Source organism: Pleurodeles waltl, chromosome 3_1, assembly GCF_031143425.1.
Source record: "Pleurodeles waltl isolate 20211129_DDA chromosome 3_1, aPleWal1.hap1.20221129, whole genome shotgun sequence".
Classification (NCBI taxonomy): domain Eukaryota; kingdom Metazoa; phylum Chordata; class Amphibia; order Caudata; family Salamandridae; genus Pleurodeles; species Pleurodeles waltl.
In genome coordinates, this window is record NC_090440.1 from 1,452,528,980 (window position 1) to 1,452,556,906 (window position 27,927).

Consider the following 27,927-nt stretch of genomic DNA (forward strand, 5'->3'; position numbering starts at 1 on the left):
CATAGGGCAATAAGTGCAAGCATCTGCCTTATATATTTATGAAAATTAAATTAGGGTGTCATACACCAAGTCAGTAAACGTAGTATAAGTGCACAGATGTGGTTATAGCATGTTTAGCACACAATAATATCCTGTACATCAGTCCGTCCCCAGGTTTTCTGGGGCTGAGTCCTCCTCCGGATGTCCCTGGTCATTAAAGGAGTCCAGCATTGCCCTCCAGGCAGTTAAGTCCCCTACAGCCCTGTCATCAGTATGAGTAAGTCACATACATTGTTCCTCTGCCACCCCCCCAATTCCAGCACATCTTTAACCCACAAGGCCCCACTAAGATGTCTAGGCCCCATCCAACCAATAGTCACTCTTAGTTTCCCCAAGAGCATGGCCAACTGTAGGAGACATGAAATTGTGCACAATCTGGGTATCACCACTATACCTAATAAGCATGCCCAGGGTGTCTCTGGGATTGTGATTCCTGTAATATTTTCAATGCTGGGGATAGCCTCTTCCCAAACATTGTATATTCTTGTACATTGCCATGTCAGATGTAGAAATGTGGCTTCATCCTCCCCACAACAAGCACGCTGGGCTGATCTAACTGGGTCTATCCTTTGTAGCTGAGACGGCGTGCAGTATAGATAGTGAAAATGTAACAGCTTAAATCTGTGGTTGCAGGACACCTTTCTCACCAGGCTGCATGTATGTTCCAAATCTGAGCCCTCAATGGGCTCCTCCAGATCCAGTTACCATGCTGTAATTGCCTTATGTGAGCTGTTAGTCATGTCCTTCTGTAAAGCTTTGTAGAATAACGAGATGCGGTGACCACACTCACCCCAATTAAGCAGTCCCCCTAGCATCACGAAAGGTGAGGGTGCAGCCAAGTATGTGCTCTACAACGTCTTTACAGTATTTTAAAATATGGCCTACTGTAGAAAGTGGCCCTGCCCCCGTGTAATGAAGACTTCCCCAGGATACAAATCTCCCACTACCAGACATTTCTCCATCTCGCCATGGACATATTGCAGTCTATAGAGTGAAATGGTTCAGGATCCCATTGAGGCAGTTCACTATCAAAAGAGCATCTTTTTCACCTTCTCCCATATCTGCACACTATGTGTTATCAAATAAGGTATTTGTGTGACCCCCTCCCACCCCCCATATTATTTGCTGTGGAAGTGTAACATCTCCAATCATGCCCTGTAGGGGTCTCTTTTCCCAGTCCACAAGTGAGATCATTTTTATCAGGAGACCGAGGGGAACGCAGGTGGTAGGAAATCTGTGGTTTATTTCTGTTTGTGGTAGAATATGGCAAAGAAATGCAAGGAAAATGTGTGATTTTAGTCACATTTAGACGTTTGCAGGGGATTGTGGATAAGAAAACCTCTTGGGATCCACAAGAGGCACACCACTGTGTTCTCCCCTGGGTGTCTAGTTTTAGAACATATCTAGACTTGGTGGATTTTCCCTAGACAAGAAGCGAGCATGCTACCAAGTCTTTCTTCTGTGATATCCCAAACACCCAAATTGTGAAAAAAAGCCTTAGTTGTTTTTTTTTTGTTTTTTTGTAAAAGACCCCTCACCCACCAACCCAGTTGGTGGCATGCTTGATTATTGGGGTCGTACCTGAGACACCTAGTATGTCAGGGGGGTACTTCAAGCTGTTTTTTCCCTTTAGTTGAATTCCCAGCTGAGAGGAGAAGTGCAATAAAATTGTCTTGTGATTATCCATCAGTATGGTGTTTTTTATTTATTTATTTTTTTACTCATGGTAACCTTGGACAAAGGTTAAAAAACATGATTTCCACAATTTGAGTGTTTGGTACATCATGGAAGTAAGAGACTTTGTAGCGTGCTCACTTTTTTGGTTGTTGATAGTAATTTGGGAAGGTGAGTGAGCTCTATCTTTTCACTCTCTTTATTGGTGCACACACATACTGGTTGGATTTGACACGAGGACGATGCTTCAATATATTAAATGTTATTAACATGAGAATTCATAAACATGAAATGGGTTCCCACTGTTAATAACTGAACCCACTGTTAATAATTGAAAGGTCAAAAAACTGAACCAATGACTCAGCTCATGAGCTGTAAAGCAGCGTTGAGGCACCAACTGTATTACGGTCCATTCACACACCTTTCATATGTGACACAGACAAGACCATTCACACTGCCAGCCTCGGGCCCAGCACATTACAATACTCACATCAACAGACAGCGCCATTCAAGGACCCATCACTTTCATACACCCACATGTCTGACACATCAATCACACCGGCTGCCTGAGTGTGTGGACTAGCATTTGACTAGCAGTGTGTGTAGTGACTAGCAGCAAGTCAGTTATCACACACTGTCAGCCAGATGCCAGCTCTCACACACCCCCAGTTAGGCTCTAGCTTAGGCACAATGCCAGCCAAGCGCCAGTGCACGCACGCAGCCAAGCGCCAGTCCACGCACACAGCCAGCCAAGCGCCAGACCACGCATACCGCCGTCACATTTTTCTTAAAAAAGAAAATACAAACCAATTGTAAGTAAATACAAAACTACAAACACAACAGCTCAAATTGAATATATTACACTAATGCGAACCATGAAACTGAACTAATAATATATAACTATGCAGACCAGACAATGCTCACTGGTGCTCCCAAAAACTCTAGCCACACTCTCCACCATTCCAACACTAGGAACATGTGTTTTGTCTGTTAGACTGGTATCATCAAAAACTTCATCAGGGCTACAATATTAAGATTACATCAATGAATGTATGATCCAACGGGCTACTGCTCAAACCACCACCAGCATCACCAAGGGTGGAGAAAAGATCAAATACCACATGCCCATGCTCAAGAAGTAGTTTAAATACTCAAATCCAAAGAGTGAAGAGGTCACGAATAAGAAGCAAGTAGGTGAATCCCCTCAAAAGCAAGAAAAAGGAGTACCACAAACTTCTGTATCTAATATTATCAAAATCTATAACTCACCCAAAATAATATATACAATATACAATCCATTGTTTTTTAGTTCAAAAGCACCAATTCCTACAATACCAGTCCATCATGTCATTAGTATTTATGAAAGCTGCGCCCCTATAATATAAATACTTTATATCCAGCCTGTATATGCTCACCAAAGTTGACCAGCAAACAGCACCAAAGATCATCGTGGAATGTTATATGTGATCTGCGAAGAAATACACACATGGATAGGGAATCCTACTATATCTAATCATAATATCCAATGTCCTAGTACAATACAGTGATAATAGTCATCCCTAGTATGCCTGTGTCCGTATCTTTACCTGGTTTCACACAAAATTAGAAGAGAGTGTGCCAATAGCGTGGTCTCACTCGAGTATCGAAAAGGAGGTATGCATGTGTAGTGTCTGTTAAGTCCAGTGCTGTAAAAACTACCATCTACGGTTCACATATTACTGTATCATGTGTATATCACAGATTACGGGGAGAGTATGACCTTATTGGGACCACACTTAAGAGTTAAAACGATAGTTATACCTGCGTTGTATCAACTCATAACCTTACCAAGCCAAAATAAGACAAGAACGTAACGCTCGATGTGGCTAGCATGCAATTCGTATACAAAGCAATGTCCAACTCGCTACTTCACCACAGAGTTACACCTAGTGCAATCCATGTAAGCAGCATACATTACTAAGTCCCATCATTTTGCAATTAAATCTCATTCTGTAAAACACTCTACATAGAGAGAACTCCACAGTCCACACGGTGTCCCAAAATGAAAAGTTGCATGTAGTGCGGTAGTCATATTAGGTGTCCCTTTTATACAAATATAACTTGCCACTGAAAGTGGCATAGGACTAGCAAACTTATCCCACCTAGTCAGGACAATATTCTCGAAACTGGTGTCCACCATCTTGGAGTGCATTTCACGTAGTACTCCTGGTGGGCTACCGCGTTTTAAAAAGCAAATGTTGATGTTGAAATCTGTAAAGGTAACGGTTACCACAGGTGGAGTAACTACAATCATTGAATCTATACAACCAATGTACTTCCCCAGCGTCTCCACAAACATTACTGTCCCCAGCCAGAGTAGAAGTACACACACCATTGGTACAAGGATTCACATATCAGTCACATGTCATGTGTCAAAATATAGAAATTAATATGATGTTATCATCAATATATAGACTGTCATAATCACAATTAAAGCAAGTCATTTATTAAAATTATAGAAAATAATAGTTTCAGCGTCTCCATAGGTGTGTCACTAGTCACTGCCAGAATAGATGTAAACACACCATCTATACAGAGTGACAAATCATCAAAACACAAGCACATCACCCTGTCAAAACTCACCATTAGCGGGAGGAACACACATCCTGTCCGAACGCAAATCACCAGTGCCGGACTGTCCGAATATCACTGAACACCGTCTGAATAGCCCTAAACGCTCAATTTACACAGACACACACAAAGCTGTCTTCATGATCATAACCCACGCACATCTTGTCAGGCCCTACCATTAGCAGGAGGAACAGTGTAAGTATACTCGCTGAGGCCACACCAGTCAGAATGTCAACTTCAAAACTCTATTCAAATTCGTGCTAATGACTGCATTTACCATGATACCTTGGGGTCACAAATGCTGGAATGGAAGAGAGGGTGCTCCCCATTTTGACTGTTGTAATTAAGGCTCCCGTGAGCCTCTGAGCTGACGAGCTCGGGTGAAGCACCTGTGCGCCTTCTTGAGTGGTACTTAAACCTGTGAATACTTTCAAGGCGGCATTTCAAGCAACCCCGCCAGCTACACGTTGCTCTTCGCTGATGACGGCCAAATAGCCAGAAACACGTGTCCGAAGATACGGCACTCGCCGCACCAACTTATGGTGAAAAACTTTCAAAACTCTATTCAAATTTGTGCTAATGACGGCATTTACCATGATGCCTTGGGGTCACAAATGCTGGAATGGAAGACAGGGTGCTCCCCATTTTGACTGTTGTAATTAAGGCTCCCGTGAGCCTCTGAGCTGACGAGCTCGGTTGAAGCACCTGTGCTGCTTCTTGAGTGGTACTTAAACCTGTGAATACTTTCAAGGCGGCATTTCAAGCAACCCCGCCAGCTACACGTTGCTCTTCGCTGAAGACGGCCAAATAGCCAGAAACACGTGTCCGAAGATACGGCACTCGCCACACCAACGTATGGTGAAAAACTTTCAAAACTGTATTCAAATTCGTGCTAATGACTGCATTTACCATGATGCCTTGGGGTCACAAATGCTGGAATGGAAGACAGGGTGCTCCCCATTTTGACTGTTGTAATTAAGGCTCCCGTGAGCCTCTGAGCTGACGAGCTCGGGTGAAGCACCTGTGCGGCTTCTTGAGTTGTACTTAAACCTGTCAATACTTTCAAGGCTGCATTTCAAGCAACCCCGCCAGCTACACGTTGCTCTTCGCTGATGACGGCCAAATAGCCAGAAACACGTGTCCGAAGATACGGCACTCGCCGCACCAACGTATGGTGAAAAACGTTCAAAACTGTATTCAAATTTGTGCTAATGACTGCATTTACCATGATGCCTTGGGGTCACAAATGCTGGAATGGAAGACATGGTGCTCCCCATTTTGACTGACCCCAGAATGTCAACTTCAACTAAAGTTGACTTAATAAAATCACTCATACCATTCCAGCAAAGAGGTGTTGCTCTAACTACCTCATAGGTATCTGCTTAATTATTATGACTACACACCTTTAATACCTTAATAATGTGGCTAAGCTCTCCTAATTAATGACTAAACACCCTTGTGAATAGAAGCATATTAGTTCAGGGTGGAGTTAAAAAAGTTATGTGTGAGGTTATTCACTGTCAGTAATGCAAAAAGTAGGTTCAAGGATGCAAAAAGAAAATGAGAGAAATAGTAACACAGTTGTAGTTTACATACATGTGATGATAAAACATAGATCACAATGTGTATGTAACAGTGATAAATAAATCAGCATGTATAGATTAAAATACAAAAGAACATGTCATAGTGACTGGTATGTAGAACAACTCTTAATACCGGAAATACAAATACCTAAAAGAAGGGGAATTTTGCCCACCACATGATTTCAGTAACTACAATATTTTTTCATGCTAGCCCCCTGTTTCGGTTAATCCTCCCAAAAATAGAGTGCATGATCAATATTGTTGTAATATTGAGTTCAATATCCACTGCCTTAAGTCTTAAATTGAGGAGGCGGGAGGCACTATGGATTTTGAGATTTAAGGCACTGAATATGGGACTCAGTATTGATCATCAACCCATGAAAACTCGGCTAGGGCACCCAGCGACCAGGGCTCCCGTTCAGACTTAGATCTTGAACGGGTCCCCAAGGAACCTTGATTAGAGACTGTAGCAAAAAATCTCCAACTGGGTCTACTATAGGACTTCAAAGTGGCAAATCCATTGGGCTTTAGTCAGTACTGCTAAATAGAACTCTCAACTAGACATCCCATAGGGCCTCCGAAGGACCAGACAAGTTCCCCAGTACCTAGCCTCAAACTCCTGTTTCCCTGGACCATGACTCGGACTGACGACCCCAATTTGTACCACTCACAGGGAAACTACCAACTTAGGGGATCTCTAGCTGGTATTGTGGACTTCTTGGCCCCGCAGATTCCACCATCTACTTCATGTTTTTATGGTAAGATACATTAAGACCACATTTCAGGTTATATAAATAGGATCTAACAACATGATGATCCTGCAGTTGTTCCAGTGGTTAAGAAATAGTTCGGTGGTTTGCTGATGTAAATGTTGGCACACCAAGTGGTGCTTCCTAAAATGTTGTGGGACTGTTTGGGAGATGGGCACTGAACTTTGTCCTCTTTGGACATTCCAGAGCTTAATGCCTTCAAACTGGCCCCACAAATGTTCCTTCTGATGATACAAGAGAGGACAGTGTAGGGGTGCACATGGTCTACTTGACCTGTATCTTAGAAAGGAGGGGCAAGGCTAACCAGTTTTCCAAAAAAGCCCAAAAATATGAACAGACTGATTTGGCATGACTTGCAGCTTGGCATCCAGGGCCACCAGGTTGGTGTTGCAAGCAGGCGGATGACTTAAACAGGCAATTCTTTGGAGAGTTTAGGTTGAAATTGTATCTTTAAACATATTTTATTAGGTTTCAAATGAAATGGCAAGTGTAAAAAAAAATTAGGAAAAAACATATTCAACAATAATGGTGTAGCAAGCCACCCATCGCCCTGCCTCCCCCCTCTTTTACACCCCTCCCCCAAAAAAACAATTACATTACATGTCTCACCAAATAGTCCAGTTTTGAAGCTAGGCCATAGTACTCCCACCATTTACCCCAGATTTTGGAGAATTTAACAGGGCAGCCCCTCACAACGTAGATTGGTTCTTCTGATTTAGCACACCAGTCCATGCCCGGCTCCCCATTGTTTCAGTGTCGGTGGGGAAGGTTACCTCCAAACATGAGAAATAGCTCTTTTAGCCACCAGAGTTGCTAATCCAAGTAATGTCCTAACAACAACACTTGCTTTAACCAATGCGGGAGGAAGGGGCGAAGGATGGACACCTACCCTGCAAACCAAGTGTTTGGTATGTATAGTGGGACGTTTATTATATAGAAAAAACGGGACAGTATCACAATTTTTATTTTTGCGTCTCTGCCAAGGAGATTTAATGGGAGGTCTCGCCACGTATGTAAACTGGCCTTGGTGCTGTGCAAAAGGCGTGTCAAGTTTAAGGCCCAGGTGAGGTCCAGCACAGTCGCCACGTGCACGCCCAGGTATTTGAAGCTGAGGCTGCGAAGGGGAATATCCACCCCCTAGCTAAATGACACAATATCCCCTCTCAAAGGGACAAGGGGGAATTTCGCCATATTGAGGCGCACGGCGGAAGACTCCTGGAAAAGGCAGAGAGGACCTGAGATCGCGAGGTTTGCAAGAGATAGGAGATTCTCATCCGTGTATAATGCGATTCTGTCCTGAAATGCACTTGCCCAATGCCAGATTTCAAGCTGTGCATCGCATCGGGCCAAACATGCCAAGGGCTCGATGGCCAAGGCGAAGAGCAGTGGGGAAAGGGGACAGCCCTGCCGGGTGCCCCGTTCAGTGGGAATTTAATCGGAGTGTGTCACATTGATTCAGACTTGAGCTGTCGGTTGCGAGTAAAGAAGTTACACCATCGTGAAAAAACGGTCCCCAAAACCCATACACTACAACACTACCACCAGTTAATCTCAGTCTATGGTGTCAAAGGCTTTTCTGAAGGAACAACACCAAATCTCCTGGCAGCTCCTCTGTACGGGTGAGGGCACATTTCAGTCATCTGATGGAATGTCTGATACTGTGATGTGGTATGAAGCCCCACTGCTCTGAGTGTATTAGGAATGAGAGGATAAGGCGGAGCCTGGCTGCCAGAATCTTCAGTTATATTTTAATGTTTGCATTAATTTGATAGGGAGTAAGAACTGCAATCCAGCAAAGGCAGAGCGTTCTTAGGGATGACAATGATCTAGGGCCCTAGGAAACTGTCCCTTTCTGATTGCCTCCTTATAGAGCTGAAGAAGATGGGGAGGAAGATTTTTGTGGAATGTTGAATAATATTCAAGGTGAAAAAAGTTTGGGCTAGGGGTTTTCTCAGACTTCAGATCTCTAATGGTAGCATATATTTAGTCTTCTGCGATCAGGTCCTCTGGGAAATGTTGCTGGGCCAGAGTTAAAGAAGGAGACAGAATATCAGGATTGGACAAGCTCTCTTGTGGGGGTCGTGGGCTATGGGCATGCAGCTGCCTATTATAGGCAGCGAACACTGCTGCAATCTCAGAGGCAGTAGTGACAGTGGAGCCTGAGCCATCCGTTATTGCTGGAATAAAGTAGAAGGCAATGTCTCGGGTTGCTACTCGTTACAAGAGTGCACCATTTTTGCACCTTGTTCGTGAACACGCCGGGTGATCGCCGTCCAACAACGACGTGCTTCACTGGAGAGTAGTTGCCTTAGCGCGGCCCTATCTATGTCCTGCTGGGGGTGAGCGTCTCAGTGTGTGTCCAAGTCAACATAGACTCATTGGTGAGCATACAGGTCTCCAGGTCCACAGTATCTTGTTGTCGATCGCGTTCCTTTCGTTTGAGGTAGCTCCTTGCCCACCCTCGGATTGTTTACTGACCGCCCAGAGAGTTCTGGGGTTTTGCACAGACCCAGTGTTGGTGTCAAAGTAGGAAGTGAGGTCCTCAGTCAGGTGCTCTACAATTCTCTCATCTCCCTGGAACCATGCATTAAGGCGCACATAGGGTGAGCAGTGGAGGCAGACTTAACCAGTCGAAGGAGTTGTAGAGTAGTCAGAGATGCCACCGGGAAACATTGACAATCCTGTGGTGATGGAAACTTCGACAGGGACGCTAGACACGTCGAGGAGCGCATCAACGAATGCATTAAAGGTACTTTCAGGGAACACCGAGCCTGTTTCTCTACAGAGAAAGGCGCATTAAGTGCCCATAAGATGGGTCTCCTACAATACTACTACTGGTTGGTGTATAAACTGAAGGGTCATTGTCCGCTTAATGCGTTCAAGAAGGCAGTTCACATTCCAGGAAAGGAGATTATGGCTCATCATATAGTTGGCCAGAATGTGGGCTGAGGGAACTTCAGAAGGAGGGCAGGCAGGGCCGCCGTGGAGAGAGGATGGTGACTCCACATACTTCAACTTCGGAAGCATCTGTTGCCTAACAATGTTCCCAACTCGTATATAGCACCAACCTGGACCTTTAAAGAAAACCTCCTCCTTATGAAAGTATTGACGTAATGGGATATAAGCATTAGGTGGCACTCTGGTCAAGGGTGACTCTGGGTCAGTTCAGAAAGCTCGAAGAATCATCATGATGAGACTATTAAAGATGGCGTGTCTGGAGACACTGCTATGTCTTCTGTGTCCAAGGAGTCTCTGGGTTGCTGAAAGGCTGCATTCCCCCCCCCCCCCCAGTGTTGCCAGCGGCCCCAAAATGTTCAGAATCAGATCATGCAGAGGATCTAGCCCAGCTCTGCTTCCTGCCTCTGCATTTGCGTGGCAAAGAGAGTGAGAGGAAGCAGCAGATGTTTGTGAGGGCCTAGGGGCGCTCCGCCTGGTGCCTCCTGGGAGATCATTACTGCGTAGGGACCTTTGCTCAGTGGCCCACTCCCATGCCACCTCCGGAGTATCAAAGAAGTGAGTGTGGGAGCCATGCTCCACTTGCAGCTTGGCAGAGAAGAGCAGCATGTATGGAATGGACATGGATCTGAGCTTCTGTTTTACCGCATCAAGAGATTTTCGTAGCAGCTGAGTCACCCTTGTGTAGTCAGGAAATATCATCATGCGTTGATAGAGAAGAGTTTCCAGGGTACGTGCTTCATGCAAAACTGTATTGCGGTTCCTGTAGTTAAAGATCTGTATCTCAGTGGGCAAGGTGGGGGGCTTGGGATGGGGTTTCAGTGTCAGCAATCTGTGAGCCTGCTGTGCATGAGCCACGGTGATGGGGAACACCCAGGTATTCAGGATTTCAGCCAGTTCTCAATGAATGTCGTCGCCCAGGGGGCCTCCAACCCCCTCGGGAAATTCTACCAGGCGAAGGTTGTTAAAAGCTGGATCGATTTTTCTGCATCTTCCGCCAGGGCCTAAAGGGTCCAAATAGTGGCCTTCAGGATGAACAGTGTCTCTTTGATGTCTGAAGACTCATCTTTGATAGTGGACAGGCAACTTTTGGCCTCTGTCACACGGCCCACTACCTTATGGAGAGTTGGCCCAGCAAGGCCAAGTCAGTCCTGACCTCAACTATTTTGGATTCCAGTGGTTCTTTGGAGGCTTGGATAGTTTAAAGGATGTTGTGTACACCAGTTACGACCTTGTCAGCCAGTGAAGGATCCTCAATGTGGATTTCTTCTGGGGGTTGGATGCAGGGAAGTGAACCTGTCGATCTTGGATTGGGAGCTCAAAGTGACTTTACAATTCACATCCTTGGTTTAAGAAAGTAATGAGGTAAGTCCCCAAGCTTCTGAGAGATGCCAGGACACAGAGGGTTGGAACCCAAGACTAGGCCACTGAGGGAGGCAAGTTCCTGTCCTTTCCAGCTCCGTCTGCTGTATCAACTGTTGGGGTGCAATAGAGGGGATTCTTCCCAGCCTGCCTACGCCCAACCTTGTGGCATCACGAGCAGGTGAGACCTGACACCGGAGGGCAATGGGTAAATAAATGGGGGCCTCTGGTCAGGAAAGGAGTGCTACTGTGAGCCCAGAGGCTGAAGGGGCTATTGGCAGGGTCTGCAGACCCCCAAGGGATGTCGCTGAAGGCAGAAGTGGCAAATTAAAAAAGGGGAAAAAAGAAACCGTCACTAATGACCTTAGGAATATCCAGGCTGCCACCCCAAACCATCCAACGCTTCAGTAATTTCCTTTTTGATTCGTAATACACACAAAAAAAAATAAGAAGCCATCTTTAGGTATTTAGCCACAATATCTGTAGTATCTGAAAATACATTTCCAAAAGACCTGTTCAGGACATGATTTTACACATTTTGTTCTGCTGATACCAGTGACACTGAGATAATTCACAACTTCAGGGTCTAAGATGATCCTTGTAGCTCCCAACTGATATGAGGCAGATGTGCCACTCAGATATTTTATAGCTTCTTTCACAAATCCTATTGTGCTACCTGTAGCCAGTGTTTGTTGTCCTGACACAGTAACTAAATTGTTAACCATAATCTGAAGGTTCTCACTTCTTCTGAAATGTTTGTATAAGGGCTCTTAATTCTACTTGAATATTGTATGTAAATGCTGAAGGGAGCAAAATGACTGTCTTCCTACATGTATTAGTCAGTGAAACGGAAAATATTTTGTGTTTGATGCATTTCATCATTGCATTCCTCTCGGCAGATGATGGAACTGTATTTGGTGCATATGGCTAATCTAGTCTGGTTAATCAGGGAGGATTTCCTGACTTACTTCCTACAGGAAGTTACTAGGACAGGGAAGCATTTCATTGATTGAGAACTGGCTGAAATCCTGAAGGTTCTGATGGATGCTTCTAATAGCAGAATCCTTATTTATAGACTATCCCCAGGTGCCAGAATCTGGAAATTTCGTCAGCAGCGCTCCCGCGTACTGTGCTAGGTGGCTCTGTGCTGATCTGCAGTGTCTTCATACCCCCTGTAAGTGATAGACTGGACTTTCATGGTAGTGGCACCTCTGTGGGCCAAAGTGCGTTCTTTTCATTCTGTGCTTACGTACATGGATCCAGAGCTCTTCTCCGCCTTTCTTCGGTTTTAGACAATTTTTCAAATTGAATCCAGTGTGCAAGTGAACAGTGATCCCACCTAAGGCCACTGGGTTCAAACTATGCCCTGACTGTCGGAAATAAATGTTAAGTTAGCCGCACAAGGTATGCCTTTGGTGCCTGGGCTCAGGGCACACCTCCAAGTTGTGCAGTTAGTGTGCCCTCATGGACTCAAAAGCGATCTAGGACAGGGAAGCAAAGCTGTATGTTGTCGTACATCAAAAAAAAGGGCATAGCCTTTGCATAAGTGCTGCTGTGAGTTGAAGGTGCAGATCCACTTGTTGGGTTGGTCTTTAAACGGATCACCTTCACGTTGAAAATTCTTCAGAAGTGTAGTTGCTCACGTCAAAGAGGAAACCCAAGAAACTGAAGCAGGACTCAACCCCATCACGCCACACTCTATTGACCGAGAAGTCATTAGAGGGTCAAAGTGCCATTTCGTCTTACTCCTGATGTCTGCTTAAGGAGCTGATTCCACATTTGATCCAGATGTGCCAGTGTTTCCAGGCCATCGGTGATGATGAAGCAATTTGAGGCCAGTAGTAAGCCATGCTGCATAATTTTGGCACTCTTCTGGCTCCAATTGGTGTGCCTTTGGACCCCAGAGTTGGTCAGGGACCTCCAATCAGGTCAGTGCTGGTTGACCTGTCCTTGGCTCCATTGAAGTCCCTAGAATCCACCTTGGGTTCCAGTCCAATTCTGGTGCCAACTTCATTCCAGCTCCAAGACTAACCTTTCATCAATGCCGACACCGATGTTACCAGCACCAGTGGGAGATCCGATATCTTACCCCAAACTTAATCTATCTAGATCCCAAATTGGGTCTGGCTCTTATTCCACTCAAGCACACCTGGTTCCTGCAAAACCTGGTTCTGACAACATACCACCACGGTTCCGATTCACCCAGAGTTTACTTCCTGGAGATGGCAGTGGTGCTGATGGAGAAGATTTACCCCAGCATTATGATGAGAACGGTTTATATATGAACCTAGAAGAGGTTAGTGGGCTTGATGCTTTCACTGATACGTGGTTGTTGTCCTGCATTGGATCCCCAACAGAAGAGCTTGCTCCCCCTGCTGTGATGATTCCGCTTGCTGCTGAGGTCTTGGCTGTACAACTGCCTTCTGTGAAGGTTAAAATGAATGTCCTTAAAGAAGTCCTATAGCCTCAGCCAGCTTCCTCTGAACCCTTACTCACATCAAAGAAGCCATAACTAATACTGTGATGAACACTTTGTCCTTTCCACCAGTAAACAGGCAGGTTGGGCTAATGCCACAGACTGTCGCGAGGTGACCCTGTTTATGTGGCACAGCATCCTGCTCTAGAGAGTCTGGTAGTTCAGACTTAAAAAGCTTTAGGTAAAGTTGAGCCAAACAACTTTCTTTAGGTCTTTTTATCATTGCCAAACCCTTTTCCCACCGGTTTTGGCCCTTCTGAGACCAGTCAAGGGGCTTGGCAAGCACCACACAAGTCTTCAAGGACACCAGTCCTCCCAGTCCCTCTCCTCTGAAGCATCAATTGCCAAGTTTCTTTAGTTTGCGCTTAGTGGCACATTATCATCCTGTAGGAGGCAGGATCCTCACAGTCTGGCAGTCCATCACATCAGATAGATCCAGATTGTTCAGTGGGCTATGCCTTCCATTCCTTTCTGACCCACAGCAACTTCCTCCAATCTTCAAAGCAGCTCTCAATGGAGCACCTTTCTATCTTCTTGCAAGAGTTGCAAGCTCTACTTTCCAAAGGGGCCCATAAGAGGGTTACGGCCTGCACAATGTTTATTAAGATAAGGATGGGTTGTTACTCCTGCCAAAGAAGGGTGGATGCCTCTGTCCCTTTGTAGAACTTCGCCCTCTGAATACCCCCAGCAGAAGGACAGAATCTGTCTGATCTAAATCTTGGTAACTGATTGGTGACATTAGACTTACGTGGTGACCTGCAGTCCCAGAGACATTACTTGTATTTCATGATAGACCAGGAACAATTTCAATTTGCAGTGCTCACCTTTTGCCTTTCCACTTTGGGTGTTGGCACCCACCTTTGAAGGTTTCAGTACCCGTTTTCCCCTAATTTAACAACTGTCTGCTGTAAGCTCCTTTACCATGGTCAGTCAGTGACCACCTCCAGACGACTGCAAACCTCGAAACATCGTGGAGGTTCTTGATCAAGATGCTGAAGTTGCACCTTACTCCTTCCCAGTGGCTGCCTTTCATATTAGCAGTCTTTGATATGGTGCAGTTTAGGGCCTTCCCTTTGTCCTGACAAGTCCAGGGCATTTGGGTTATGATCTTGATATTTCAGCCTCGGTCCTGGGTCTTGATGAGAGTGGTTCTGAGGCCTCTTGGCCTGTTAGCCTCCTGCATCCTTTTTGTCAACTTTGCAAGGTGGTGTATGTGGGCTCTGCAGTGGAATCAAGTCTAATTGAGACCAGCACTAAGGAAAATGGTCTTATTCAATCCACATTTCGGTGGAAACTGCAAGAGGTCTGCAGTGATAGCTGCTTGACCACTATTGTAATATGGTCAGACCCCACTCCCTGCTCCACCCAGTGCTGATGGTGGTGACGGATGTGTCCCTGCTGGGTTGGGGAGGTCATCTAGGGGAGATAGAGATTAGAGGGCTCTAGTCTCCAGCAGAAACCTGGCTCCATGTAAATCTGTCAGGGTTTCTGGCTATTGGCTTGTCACTGAAGGCCTTTCTGCAGTAGATTAAAGAGAAGCTAGTGCAGGGTCTCACAGATACCACCACCACCATGTTATATTGCAACTAGCAGGGCAAACAAATGTCCTCGCTCCTCTGCCCACAGGCTCTGCGCCTCTAGAGTTGAGTGGAGCATCAGGACTTCCCCTGACTGTGAACCACGTGGATGTTCTTTACATGCCAGGGTGACAGAGCCCTGCTGGCAAATCCTGGCGGACCACAAATTGAGGCTAAACTGTGAGGTGGCAAAGCACATTGTCCGACAGTGCAGAGAAGCTTTGCTAGATCTTTTTACCACTAACAAGAATGTGCAGCGTCTCATCTTTTGAGCATTGTAATTGCCAAGAAAGATCACTAGAAAATGAATTTAGGCTGAAGTGGTACATGGGACCGTGTATGTACAGCTTTCCTTCTCTCCCTCTCCTGCCTCGAGGTCTGAAGATTATCAGAAATGACCAGTCCCAAATCATTCTAGTGGCTCTGGATTGGGCCAGGGGAGTGTGGTACCCAGATCTTTGTGGCATGAGAATCTGTCTTCTGATCAGGCTACTATTTGAGGGGTGGAAATCCTCTGTTGCAGCAGCAGGGCAGGGGTTTGCATCCAAACATGGACAATCTGCAACTCCTTGTGTGGAGATTGAGCAGCAGCAGTTGACTGTTTGATCTACCACCTGACCTTGTGGATGTCATCCTTTCTGCCAGGCATTCCTCTACATAGTCCATTTATGCCAGGTGCTAGAACAAATTTGTAGCCTTGTATGGAGTCCACAACATAGACCCATCCCAAGCCAAACTGTCCTATATTTTCCTGTTTGGTTTTGTCTTTGGCCCAGCAAGGTCTTGCTGTGGGCACTGTTAAAGGATATTTGCCTGCTCTTTCTGCCTTTTTGTTTACCAAACCAACCGTCTTTGTATGAATCACCTGTTGTAATGTGGTTTATTAAAGGTTTAGCACACATGTTCACTCCCAAACTGTTTGTGATGGCACAGTGGAACGTTGACTTAGTTGTGACACCCCTCATCTTTGCCCCACTCATTGTGTCTCTAACTCTCAAGATTGTCTTCCTAATTGTGATCACTTCTGCCTCTTGTGTGAGAGAACTACAGTCTCTTTCAGTAAAACCACCTTCCTTCAACATTTTTCGGGACAGACTAGTACTGAATACCCAGACGTCCTTCTTGCCGAAAGTCCTCGCAAATTTTAATTTTGTACAATCCATCATTCTACCAGCATACATTGCCCCTCCTCACTCCGTGAAAGAGGAGGAGAGACTATCAAAAGGGCTTTGAGCTTCTACATCATTTGCCCCAAAGACCATTTGGTGAATATTCAACTTTTTGTCTGGTTCTCTGGGGAAAAGAAAGGCAAGGAGGTGCAGAATAAGACTGTTGAGGTGGATAGTCCTCTGCAATAAGATCTGCTATGCATTTCTCAAGAAGTAGCTTCCATAAGGACTGAGGGTCCATTCCACAAGGGGCTCAGACTGCATCATAAATGATCATTTTGAGCACAAGGATTTTCAAGACCCAGACAATGTCTCTGGATGAGACCTTTGTGGTTTTCTATCGTGGCAAGGTTTGGCACACTGATCATCACTCTTTCTCACTGACCTTTACATGGAATATTTTACTCACGAGACGGTCTCTTTCCCAATATTTTTCTAAAGTCTGATATCTACTGCTGAATACTCTCTCCATACATTGTGTATGAGGAGATAACTGAAACACTATATTGAAAGGACTAAAAATCAACCAGGCAGCTATTGTTCTCAAATGCTCAGGATTCTGCTAGGAAACCTGTTACGTAGCTATTGGCAGGCAGCTATTGCTGCTCTTTTCCATTAACCTTTCGGGTGCCTTGGACGAGGTCACCTCGTCCTACACCCGGGAACTGGGGGGAGCGCTAGCGCTCTCTCCCCCCCCCCCCCCCCCACCCTGTGCTCCCCACCCACCCCCCCAAGGCAGGGATGGAAGGAGAAGCCCTTCCCCTCCCAATCCCCCCCACCCCCCTCTGTGACGTCAGCGCGCAAGCGTGCTCTGATTTGTCACAGGGCCTCCCCCATCGCGCTGGAAGCTCAGCTTCCAGCGTGATCGAAAGAGAAATGCTTAGCATTTCTCTTTCGATCACGTGGGGGAGGCCCAGAGAGGCATCAAAGGGAAGGAAATGTATTTCCTTCCCTTTGAAGTCTCTCTGAGCGTTTCAAAAGCCGGATTGCTTGGAATCCGTCTTTTGAAACGGCCACTAGACACCAGGGATTATTTTATTTTTTTAAATTGGCATAAGGGAGCGACCCCTTGGGCAAGGGTCGTTCCGGGGGGGGGGGGGGGGGGGGGGGGGGGGGGGGGGGGGTAGGGGGGGGGGCATTTTTTTGGAAGGCCTTTTCTGCCCCCCCCCCCCCCCCCCCCCCCCCCCCCCTTCCAGGGGTAAAAACCTCTAGGCACCAGGGATAATGGTTTTTTTTCTTCTTTTTTTTTAAGTGGGGAGCGACCCCTTGGGCAAGGGTCGCTCCCCTAGGGGGGAAATTATATTTAGGCCATTTCTGCCCCCCTTGGGAGCAGATTGGCCTATTTTGATGAGGCCAATCTGCCCCCAAGGGGGACAGAAACCACTAGACACCAGGGAGTTTTTTTTTTTTTATGTGAATTTCACTCAAGGGGAGCGACCCCTTAGGCAAGGGGAGCTCCCCTGGGGGGGGGGGAATTATTTTAGGCCATTTCTGCCCCCCTGGGGGCAGATCGGCCTAGGCCTATTGTTAGGCCGATCTGCCCCCAGGGGGGGGGGGCAGAAACCTCTAGGCGCCAGGGCAAATTTATTTTTGTGTTTTTTGTTTTGTTTTTGGTTTGTTTGTTTTTTTTAGAGATGGGGAGCGACCCATTAGGCAAGGGTCGCTCCCCTGGAGGGCAAATTTTAGGCCATTTCTGCCCCCCCCCCCCCCGCAGTCCCCCCCTGGGGCAGGCTGAGCTAGAGGCCAAAATCCACAGGTAGGCACTTTGCAAAAAACACCTCTGTTTTCGGTGAATTAATGTGATGTGTCCACGTGGTGTATTGGGCCATTTCCTTTCGTAGGCGCTAGGCCTACCCACACAAGTGAGGTACCATTTTTATCGGGAGACTTGGGGGAACGCTGGGTGGAAGGAAATTTGTGGCTCCTCTCAGATTCCACAACTTTCTGTCACCGAAAGGAGTGGAAAACATGTTTTTTTTAGCCACATTTTGAGGTTTGCAAAGGATTCTGGGTAACAGAACCTGGTCAGAGCCCCACAAGTCACCCCATCTTGGATTCCCCTAGGTCTCTAGTTTTCAAAAATGCACAGGTGCCGGCTGAGCTAGAGGCCAAAATCTACAGGTAGGCACTTTGCAAAAAAACACCTCTGTTTTCTTTCAAAAATTGTGATGTGTCCACGTTGTGTTTAGGGGCATTTCCTGTCGCGGGCGCTAGGCCTACCCACACAAGTGAGGTATCATTTTTATCGGGAGACTTGGGGGATCATAGAATAGCAAAACAAGTGTTACTGCCCTTTGTCTTTCCCTACATTTTTTCCTTCCAAATATAAGAGAGTGTGTAAAAAAGACGTCTATTTGAGAAATGCCCTGAAATTCACATGCTAGTATGGTCACCCCAGAATTCAGAGATGTGCAAATAACAACTGCTCCTCAACACCTTATCTTATGCCCATTTTGGAAATACAAAGGTTTTCTTGATAGCTATTTTTCACTCTTTATATTTCAGCAAATGAATTGCTGTATACCCGGTATAGAATGAAAACGCACTGCAGGGTGCAGCTAATTTATTGGCTCTGGGTACCTAGGGTTTTTGATGAACCTACAAGCCCTATATATCCCCGCAACCAGAAGAGTCCAGCAGATGTAACGGTATATTGCTTTAAAAAATCTGACATTGCTGGAAAAAGTTAGAGTAAAACGTAGAGAAAAATTGCCGTTTTTTTCACCTCAATTTCAATATTTTTCTTTTTCAGTTGTTATTGTCTGTAGGAAACCCTTGTAGGATCTACACAAATGACCCCTTGCTGAATTCAGAATTTTGTCTACTTTCCAGAAATGTTTAGGTTTCTGGGATCCAGCACTGGTTTCACGCCCATTTCTGTCACTGACTGGAAGGAGGCTGAAAGCACAGAAAATTGTAAAAATGGGGTATGTCCCAGTAAAATGCCAAATTTGTGTTGAAAAATTGGGTTTTCTGATTCAAGTCTGCCTGTTCCTGAAAGCCGGTGATTTTAGCACAGCAAACCCTTTGTTGATGCCATTTTCATGGAAAAAAACACAAGCCTTCTGCAGCCACTTTTTCCCATTTTTTTGAAAAAAACGAAATTTTCACTGTATTTTGGCTAATTTCTTGGCCTCCTTCAGGGAAACCCACAAAGTCAGGGTACCTCTAGAATCCCTAGGATGTTGGATAAAAAGGACGCAAATTTGGCTTGGCTAGCTTATGTGGACAAAAAGTTATGAGGGCCTAAGCGCAAACTGCCCCAAATAGCCAAAAAAAGGCCTGGCACAGGAGGGGGAAAAGGCCTGGCAGCGAAGGGGTTAAGTCCCACTTAGTGTTTTCGGGCTTCACTTGGATGTTTGTGTGCAAAGTTGGTAGCACCCCGTGCCTTTACATGCTTCAGTAATGCAGAAATATTCCAGAAGGTGCTTGACATAACATACAACCTAGAGCCTCATTCTGTTGTTTATGTTGTTAAGAATTTTATGCTTTAATTTTGACTCTAGCTCAGATGCAGCCAAGTCTCTTCTGCATATTTTCTCCAAAAATGAACTTCCATTGCTTTATACATTTCAATGACATCTGTAATTTCTGTTATGAGCCAACCACATAATGATATTGTTAATGTTAATTGGCATTTGTATAACTTTGTAGCCACCGCAGATTGCTTTACAAGACTAGCAATTCAGGTTTTGATATTTTTACAATATTTTTTTTCCTCAGTGGTACCAGCCCCCAGTATTCACATAGATGCCTGCTCTGAAGATTCTATAAACCTTACACTGACCATGGATTCAGACGTGATGGTAATTTTCTTGGTGTGCCTTGAAAAATGCTCTTTTAATGTGCCTTTTTCTCTTCATTGAAATGTAAAAAACATGACATGGTTACATGGTTGTGGATTTTTATTTCCAATAGAATTGGGTCATCTGCACTAATTTAGAAGATTAGCCCAAGACAGAGCTCTCTTGTTCATAGATTATGGTTGTTTGCCACTCAGATCAAAATGTGGCCAATGATAGTGATCCAGTAGTTTCTGCAAATTATTCTAAAAGGATAACTAATCAGAAGACGATACAAGGCATTCTTTATACGTCCTTTGCATTCTTGAAAGCTCTATGTAACTCAGATGCCCTTTTCTCAAGGAAAGGTAGTCAAAACATCTTTTTAAGGCTTCTTTCTTGGTGTGGAGTCCAAACTTGAGGAATCTTATTTGGAAAATTCTCAGTCTACCTGGCTTGTTCCTTATGCTGACTTGGCCAATAATGTTCCTTCCGCCATTAGTAAGAAGAGCTTTGCATTTTTACTACCTATCAGGAGTTCTAAAATTTGATTATGACTCGGAAGATTTGCAGATTAGGACTGGAAATAAGAGAGCCGCCAGAATAGCTAGCACTTAGCTTTCACCAGCCCTTGAGCAGTCACATTACTTAGCCTGAATTATGCATCTATGATTTTTAAACATTAACTTGCAATATTTTGAAATTAGGTATTGAAAGTACATCAGTCATATCTCAGAAAAATATATTTAACATTTTTAAATGTGGCATTTTAATAATTAAACTTGATACTGTCAAAGGTATGCTCTTTGACAGTAGTTAATATTTTTATTTCAGACAAATTGCGATCGTCATGTGAAAAATAAAATATGAAAATACTTTTCACCTTTGATCTTTCGTCTCAGGGTAATAGGATGTTGGTAAAATTAAGTAGCACCAGGCACTGAAATAAGTAAAAGGTAGAAGGTGCATTTTAGAAATTGCGCATCGAAACAAGAAATTGGGATAATAGAGAATGGAAATGGGTGGTGTTAACAGTTTTTGAGACAAAATGCAAATTGCAGTTTTTCAAGTTTTTACTAACAAAATTGCCTTAAATGGCCTCCCGAACATCAAATTATAATGGCCCATGCCTCACTTGACCAGTGCATTGTCATAGTTGACCTATTTAGCTATCTTGACTGATGTTAATCCTTCAATCTGATCTTTACATGTATTCGGAGTGTCCTTTTTATTCCGGCACATCTCTGTTTTGTATATAATTGCCAAAAATTATAAAAATACATTATGCTAAGCGCATAGTCTCACTTTCAGTCCTCCTTTCCTACCGCCACAGTAGAGCTCTGCTCACTCTTTAAATAGAAAATATTGACGAAAATCTGTGCCTGAATGATGAATCATGCTAAACATGCTCACTATCCAGATGTATTTCTTTATCAAATTTTCTTCACAGGCAGACAAGTACGTTGTGAATATAATTTGGGAATTTGACACACATGTACAAGAAAAGAGAACGCTATTTCTTGATGGAGGAAAATCATCACAGACAGGTAAATATGCTTAATGGATATTTTTTCAAACCCAACTGTTATAGAATTGAGAGCTTTTTTGTACCCTTCAAAGTTTCAAATTGAACTTTTTTGAAGTAAGAAATAACCAGATCTAAACATCTAACAAATGAGTTTGAATAGCCGGGATTAGAATAAAGAATGTTAGGAAAGCCTCCATTCTTTAGCATGTGTTATCTCATGTGGCTGGAGCTTTTTCAGTCCTTTAAAGGTGAAGTTCTCAAACATACATTTCTCCAAAATTACAAAAACATTTCTCTTAAATATTTTTAAATTAAACTACGAAGACATGTAACATAGTTCATAGTATCTTATAATTTGTCCAAGTTCCATCATGATTTTGAAGTGTGCCTAAAACAAAATGTAAATGGCCATAGTGCTGTTGTATATATGTGGAATATAAAGAAGTTGTGCTATTCAACAATGTAGATCTCTGCTTGATGTACGTGATCTTGTATTGTCTCCCTATCTCCCCATAATGTACACTTCTCGATTGCACCCCATCTATGTTTGTGTTACATAAATACCAGTTTGCTTCATGAGTTTGGTTAGATTAAATCCTCTATATTTTTCTGCCATCTACTATTTGGTCTGGAATAGTATAGCTTGTTTTACTTTAGAGACTGTCTTTCGATTTTGACTATTGTGGTAATCCAACAATGAAGAGATTGGGCCAAGCGTTGCAGGTTAGATTTATTGTAAGACAAGAGGCAGCTTCACACCCATCCGTGTCCACCGCTCATCCATCCACCTTAGCCACCCATCACCCCCAACATTCCAAACTTCCAGCCCCTAACATTCTATCATATTTACAATAGTGACTATAAGAGCCTATTACAAGCTTACTACAACTGTGCTCCAACTTTCTCCTGATCAGTTTCTCAAAACCCAAAGATCAGACTCATCCGTTTCTTTTTTTTCTCCTTTGTGCTTAAACTGTTTTGAAGTGCCCCATCTTTAAACTGTGCACTATGAGAACATTTAACTCCAGACACCAACAAGAGGCACTGACGCATCAGTCAGGATTCAACATATGCAGGAAACAAGTCAGCATCACATTTCTAGGACAGGCTATGTGTGAGAGACTCATTTTGTGGGAGGTTATGTAAAGCAATGTAAAACAAATTGTGCCGCAATGGCAAGACACACTTCTCTTGCTGTGACCTGTGTAGCACCTGTATTTTATACGTGCTGAGAGACCATGATGCACATAAATGCTCGACTTGTACAAGTTTATGGTTCAAAACAACTATTCTATACAATAGAAGTAAATGTTGAGCACACTATTTTGATTGAACAGCAGGACTTCCAAATAACTTCAGGTGCTTTTGAGGAGTTTGTCAACAAGGTTGAAAACACTGACCCACTTTGCATCATGGCTGTCAACAAGGAGGAGCGCAGCGCAAGCCTCATGCCAAAAAAAGTTAACACTTAAAATAACGTGACTCTCTAGGGCACCTGCTAAAATCTACACACAGAACAGTATGCAGATTGGAAAAGAACACTCTGAAAAGCTATTATGTTGCTGTTCAGGTTGTAGTTCACAGACTATGAAGTTGTCTCATAAAACAGAAAATCGAAAAAATCACAGAGGCACACTGAATTCTGTGGAAGGAAATGTGTATGAGAGAATGGAAAAAGATTTATTTCATGAGTTGTTTCCTATTTACAAGACATTACATCTTCTAACAATATAGTGATGAAGTCACTGTGAATGATGGGTTTACATGGTTTGTTTTCCAAATCTACCTCAAGTTGCATCTGTTAGATGATCCCTAGCTCATCAACATTGCAAGTAATTTGTACAGAAAAGGATTTAGCGCTGTTAGAGCCCAATGAGTGCAGAACAGTCTTCAGTGGTGGAACAAAATAAATGTGCTGCTAGGCAGATCATTTCTAGCTCCAATATGACAATTGATCACCAGCAGACGTTTCCCTCACAGTATGGAGAGAAAGCATTCATTCTGACAGAGACTTATAGCCGCAGATTCCTCACCTGTCAAATATTCCCCAGGTTCAAGACGAGATCGAGACACTTTTCAGCAGTACCTCTGTGTGCTGGTAAGTGGCACCATGCAGCTCCCCACTGATGCCACTCCACTCCATAAATGATGTGTGTATCCTATATTTGTGCCGCTTCTGTGCTCTCATGTCAGTTCCTTTCTTTGTGCACCTCCAGATGCGGTTTCGGGACTACCACTTGTCTCTTAAAGATCCTTTTTAACTCATAAAGTTTTGAAAACAGTGCACACTGGAAATGTTACCCCAAGAAATGACGGTTTTAAACCTTGTAGGGACTGTAGCAAACAAATGTTTTTGACAGACCTCATCATGTTTGCCTGGGTTCATGTCATGATTCTAAGACTTGTTGTAATTGTGCATCAATGAACCCGTAGGCCATACAGCACTGCAAGGCAAAACTCATGGCCAAGCACCATAAGACTCTGGGCTGGTCCTCTCCAGGTTGAAAGTTCAGTCCTGGTCTCATTCCACATGTCTGGAGTCTTTCCAGGGATTGGTCTTCATCTTGATCAAAGTCGTCTGGTAAGTCTAAGAAAAAACACAGGAAATCTAAGGGTGCCTTAGCACCCTCTGCCCCTCACTCTCCTGAGTTAGTGGAAGGGGCATCATCATACTTCTCAATCTCGCTCTAGTAGTCAGTAGAAGTTGGAGCCTATTCTTCAACTTGTCCTGGCACAACCCGACTTTCTTAAACACTCCTAAACAGATCAAAGAGCTCTGTTAGGATGTGCTCTGACTCTTGGGAAATTGGCTGACTCCCTTGGACATCCCTCTAAACCCCACAGAGCCAATAGACTCTTCTTCTAAAACAGCATCTGAAAGTTCGCTCTTGGCGCTGGTTGGACCCTCCGAGTCCACCATAGGATCACCTCCTGCTTCAGTTCTGACTCAGTCTATGGCGGCAGAGTCCACACCTGTTTCTGGATCTTCGACACAGATGGTGACTCCATTGACTACGGAAGATGAGGTACTTATTGTATTCCTGACTCTGACTGAGTTCCGTTTTGACCTCCGTCGAGGCCGCTTGGCGGCTGTCAAGGCACCGTTTCCTTCACCTGAGCCTTCATAAGGGAGAACACATACTCTGCATTCCCTGTTGGTATGGATTCAGACAAAGATTATGATGCCTTGGATGAAATTGGCCAGCCAAACCATGAAGAGAATTAGTGCGACGAGTTGCAAGAGGCTAGGCTCTTGATTCCGGACTCCTGGTCCTGCCACAGAGAAGTCCTAAGTCATAATAATGCCTATGGCAGTTGAGTGCTCCTGACCTTTGGCAGAACTTCGACCTGGGCAAATATTGACTAAGCTCCTCTTACAATTTAACAAAGCCCGGATGGATACTTTTGTGAGGGCTTGGGCAAACCCTGCTCTGGACCCCATAGTTAACCGCCAGATTGCACAATGCCACCACCCTGGAAGCCCCACATTTTTCAAGTATGCACCCCTTTCCTGCAAGCTTGATGGTGCAGGTGTCATCAAGCAAGATTTAACCTTGACACATTCCCAAGTACCCACCCAGATAGGAAGTCAAAGTAGGTGGAGAGGTGTGGAAAGAGGATCTTCTCAACCACCCGCCTGGTGCTTCATGCTTTAAATTCCAGCTGCCTGTTGGGGTGTTAATCACACGCCCTTTGGGATTTGTTAGCTCAAGTCCTTCCAGGGTTTCCTAAAGATCTCTGACCTGCCCTTGCCAAGGCTATACAGGATGGTTATGATGTGACCAAGTTCACAGTTTGATGTAGCTTGGACAAGACTGGTTCCAGTTGAGCAGGCCATTGGCACCAGTGATGCAGTTCCTCGACACGCTTAGCTATGGTCCGCCATTTTTTCAGATGACCTGTCATGGACATGCCATCCAACAGAACTCACCTGTTAGGGGAAAAGGAAGATACTACTCTTGAGCAGCTCAAGGAGAGCAGGGCCGTGGCACGCTTCCTGGGCTTGCCTGCCTTGCCAGTCACAATCAGGCCTACCACAGCTTCAGCAGGGGTGCCCCATAGTGCCAGCCAGTCCAGTCTCCACATGGTGCCCTGAAGTTTGAGGTAGAGGCTGTGGTGCCTACCACCCCATTGGACAAGGCGTCTGGCTGCCCAGTACACTACTCACCGTGCAGACCACCTGAAAACCCTTTAGCGTGCTCTTAGCGCAGCACAGCCATCCACTGCTGGGTAGGATCTGACTATTCTTGCCACATTAGCATACCATAACATCAGACATATGGGCCCATCAAATTATTCAGCAGTGATTTTGGATATGCCCTACCTTTCATTTTTTCGCCACCTCACCTTCCACTATTCCTCCCAAGTTACTCACCATCTGTTCATTTTGTGGCAGGATCTGTAAGCTCTTTTTGGCAATGGTGCTTTTGAGAGGGTGCCTGTGCCAGAAGTAGGACGTTGTTTATTCTGTTTCTGGTGCCCATGAATAATGGAGGCCTTGATCCTATTTTAGATCAGCACCCTCTCAATGCCTTCCTTGGGAAAGAGAAATTTGAAATGCTTACACTGGTCCAGTTCTGCCCTGCACCCTGGAAACTGGGCGATAGTATTGAACCTGCAGGGCATCTATTTTCATATACCCATCCTGCAGGCCCATCATTAGTATCTGCTGTTCGCAGTGGGACAGGAACATTTTCAGTTTTCTGTGTCTCACCAGTGCACCTCGAGTGTTCACGAAAGTGATGGCAGTGGTAACAGCACACCTTTGGAGGTCAAGAGTACTATTCTTTCCCCTGCCTCAGCGACTGTCTGTTGATGTCGAGCTCGCCCCAGGCAGTCGTCAACCACCTCAAAACTATGGTGAACTTTCTGTCAACTATGGGATTCACTGTCAGCTTGCCAAAGTCAAACCTGACTCCTTTTCAGAAGTGCTTCTTTATATGAGCCATTCTAGGCACGGTTCAGTTTTATGCTTATCTCCTGGAAAATAGAGTCTAGGACCTTCCAGCTATGATTCTGATTTTTCCGTCTCTGTCCTGTAATTTAATGAAGTTGTATCTCAGGGTGCTGGGTTTGAAGGCCTCTTGCAACCTCTGTTTGAGCAATCCAGGTGCATATGTGGGGTCTGCAGTGGGATCTGAACTCTCTGTGGACCCAACATCAAAGAGACCTCTCTCACCACGTTCAGATTTCAGAAGAGAATAAAAAAAACTGCAGTGGTGGTTGCTGGTTCGCAATTGGGTCAACATCGGTCCCTTCTCTCTCCTGCCCCCACTCAGAGCTGACAGTGGTAACTGATGCATTGCTTCTGGGATGAGGTGGTCATCTGGGAGACGTGCTGATCAAAGGCCTTTGGACTCTGGCAGAGTCCCAGCTCCATATCATCTTTCTGGAGCTGTAGGACTTCAGCTTGGTGTTGAAAGCCTTCCTCCCGTCAATAAGGAGAGGCTGATATAGGTGCTCACGGACAACATCACCACTATGTGGTACTGCAACATACAGGGCAGGGAGGGGTAATGGGCCCTCATGGCCAGGCAAACCAGAGCTTTCAGAAATTGCTGGACTACCAAAGAATTTATCTGGTGGTTAACCACCTGTCAAGATCCTTGAATACGAGGCAAACAAGCTTAGCCATCGGCACCTTAAGGATCACAAGTGGCAGCCACCGCCAGAGGTAGTGCAAGGTTTCTTCTGCCAATGTGGTGGAGTTTGGCTTGATCTGTTCACCACAGCTGAGAACTCGACCACTTATGTGTTTTGCAATTTCCAAGGTTACTCTTGCTCTGCAATGCATTCCACCTCGCGTGGAACTCAGGACTCTTGTCTGCCTTTCAGCAGATACCACTTCGGCCTAGAGTTCTCAAGAAGATCAGGGCCGACCGGGCCCCAGTCGTCCTGTTAGCCCCAGATGGGGCACAGAGTATTGTATCCAAAAGTCCTGTGCTTGAGCATCTGTCCTCCAATTAGGCTCTGTTCAGGCTGTCCCCAGGGAGGATCTGCTGTATCAGGAGGACAGAATTCTGCACCCTGGACTTTACAGTCTCCACCTTAATGCTTAGAGGTTAAGCGCGACTGCTGAACACCTTCAACCTACCCCTGGAGGAAGTTCATGTCCCCTTGGCAACTAGGCGGCCCTTTAAAATTACCGTATAGTCTTGTTGGGGCAAATTTGTGGCTTGACGCTGTACTCTGCAAATATATTCCATCCCGGCAAAGTTATCCAGTATTTTTTTATTTGTTTTGTTTCTGGTCTGGCAAGACTTTGCTTTCAGCACAGTTAAAGGTAATCTTTCAGCTCTTTTGGCAGTTGCTGGATTAACCCTCACTGTTTAAGTTCTCAGTTATGTGCTTTTTGAAAGCTTTGCAACATTTGTTTCCATCCTCTCCTTTTTTTCATGCCAT

At 44.8% G+C, this 27,927-nt stretch overlaps 1 protein-coding gene across 1 annotated transcript in view; it reads left to right on the forward strand.

Annotated features, from left to right (window-relative positions):
* The window catches only part of SORL1 (sortilin related receptor 1), a 669,532-nt gene that overhangs the window by 478,876 nt on the left and 162,729 nt on the right, over positions 1–27,927 (forward strand). The window contains exons 39-40 of the mRNA XM_069225024.1: positions 19,939–20,021; positions 21,448–21,544. Coding sequence (XP_069081125.1) covers positions 19,939–20,021; positions 21,448–21,544 — 180 coding nt within the window. The remainder of the gene's footprint in view (positions 1–19,938; positions 20,022–21,447; positions 21,545–27,927) is intronic.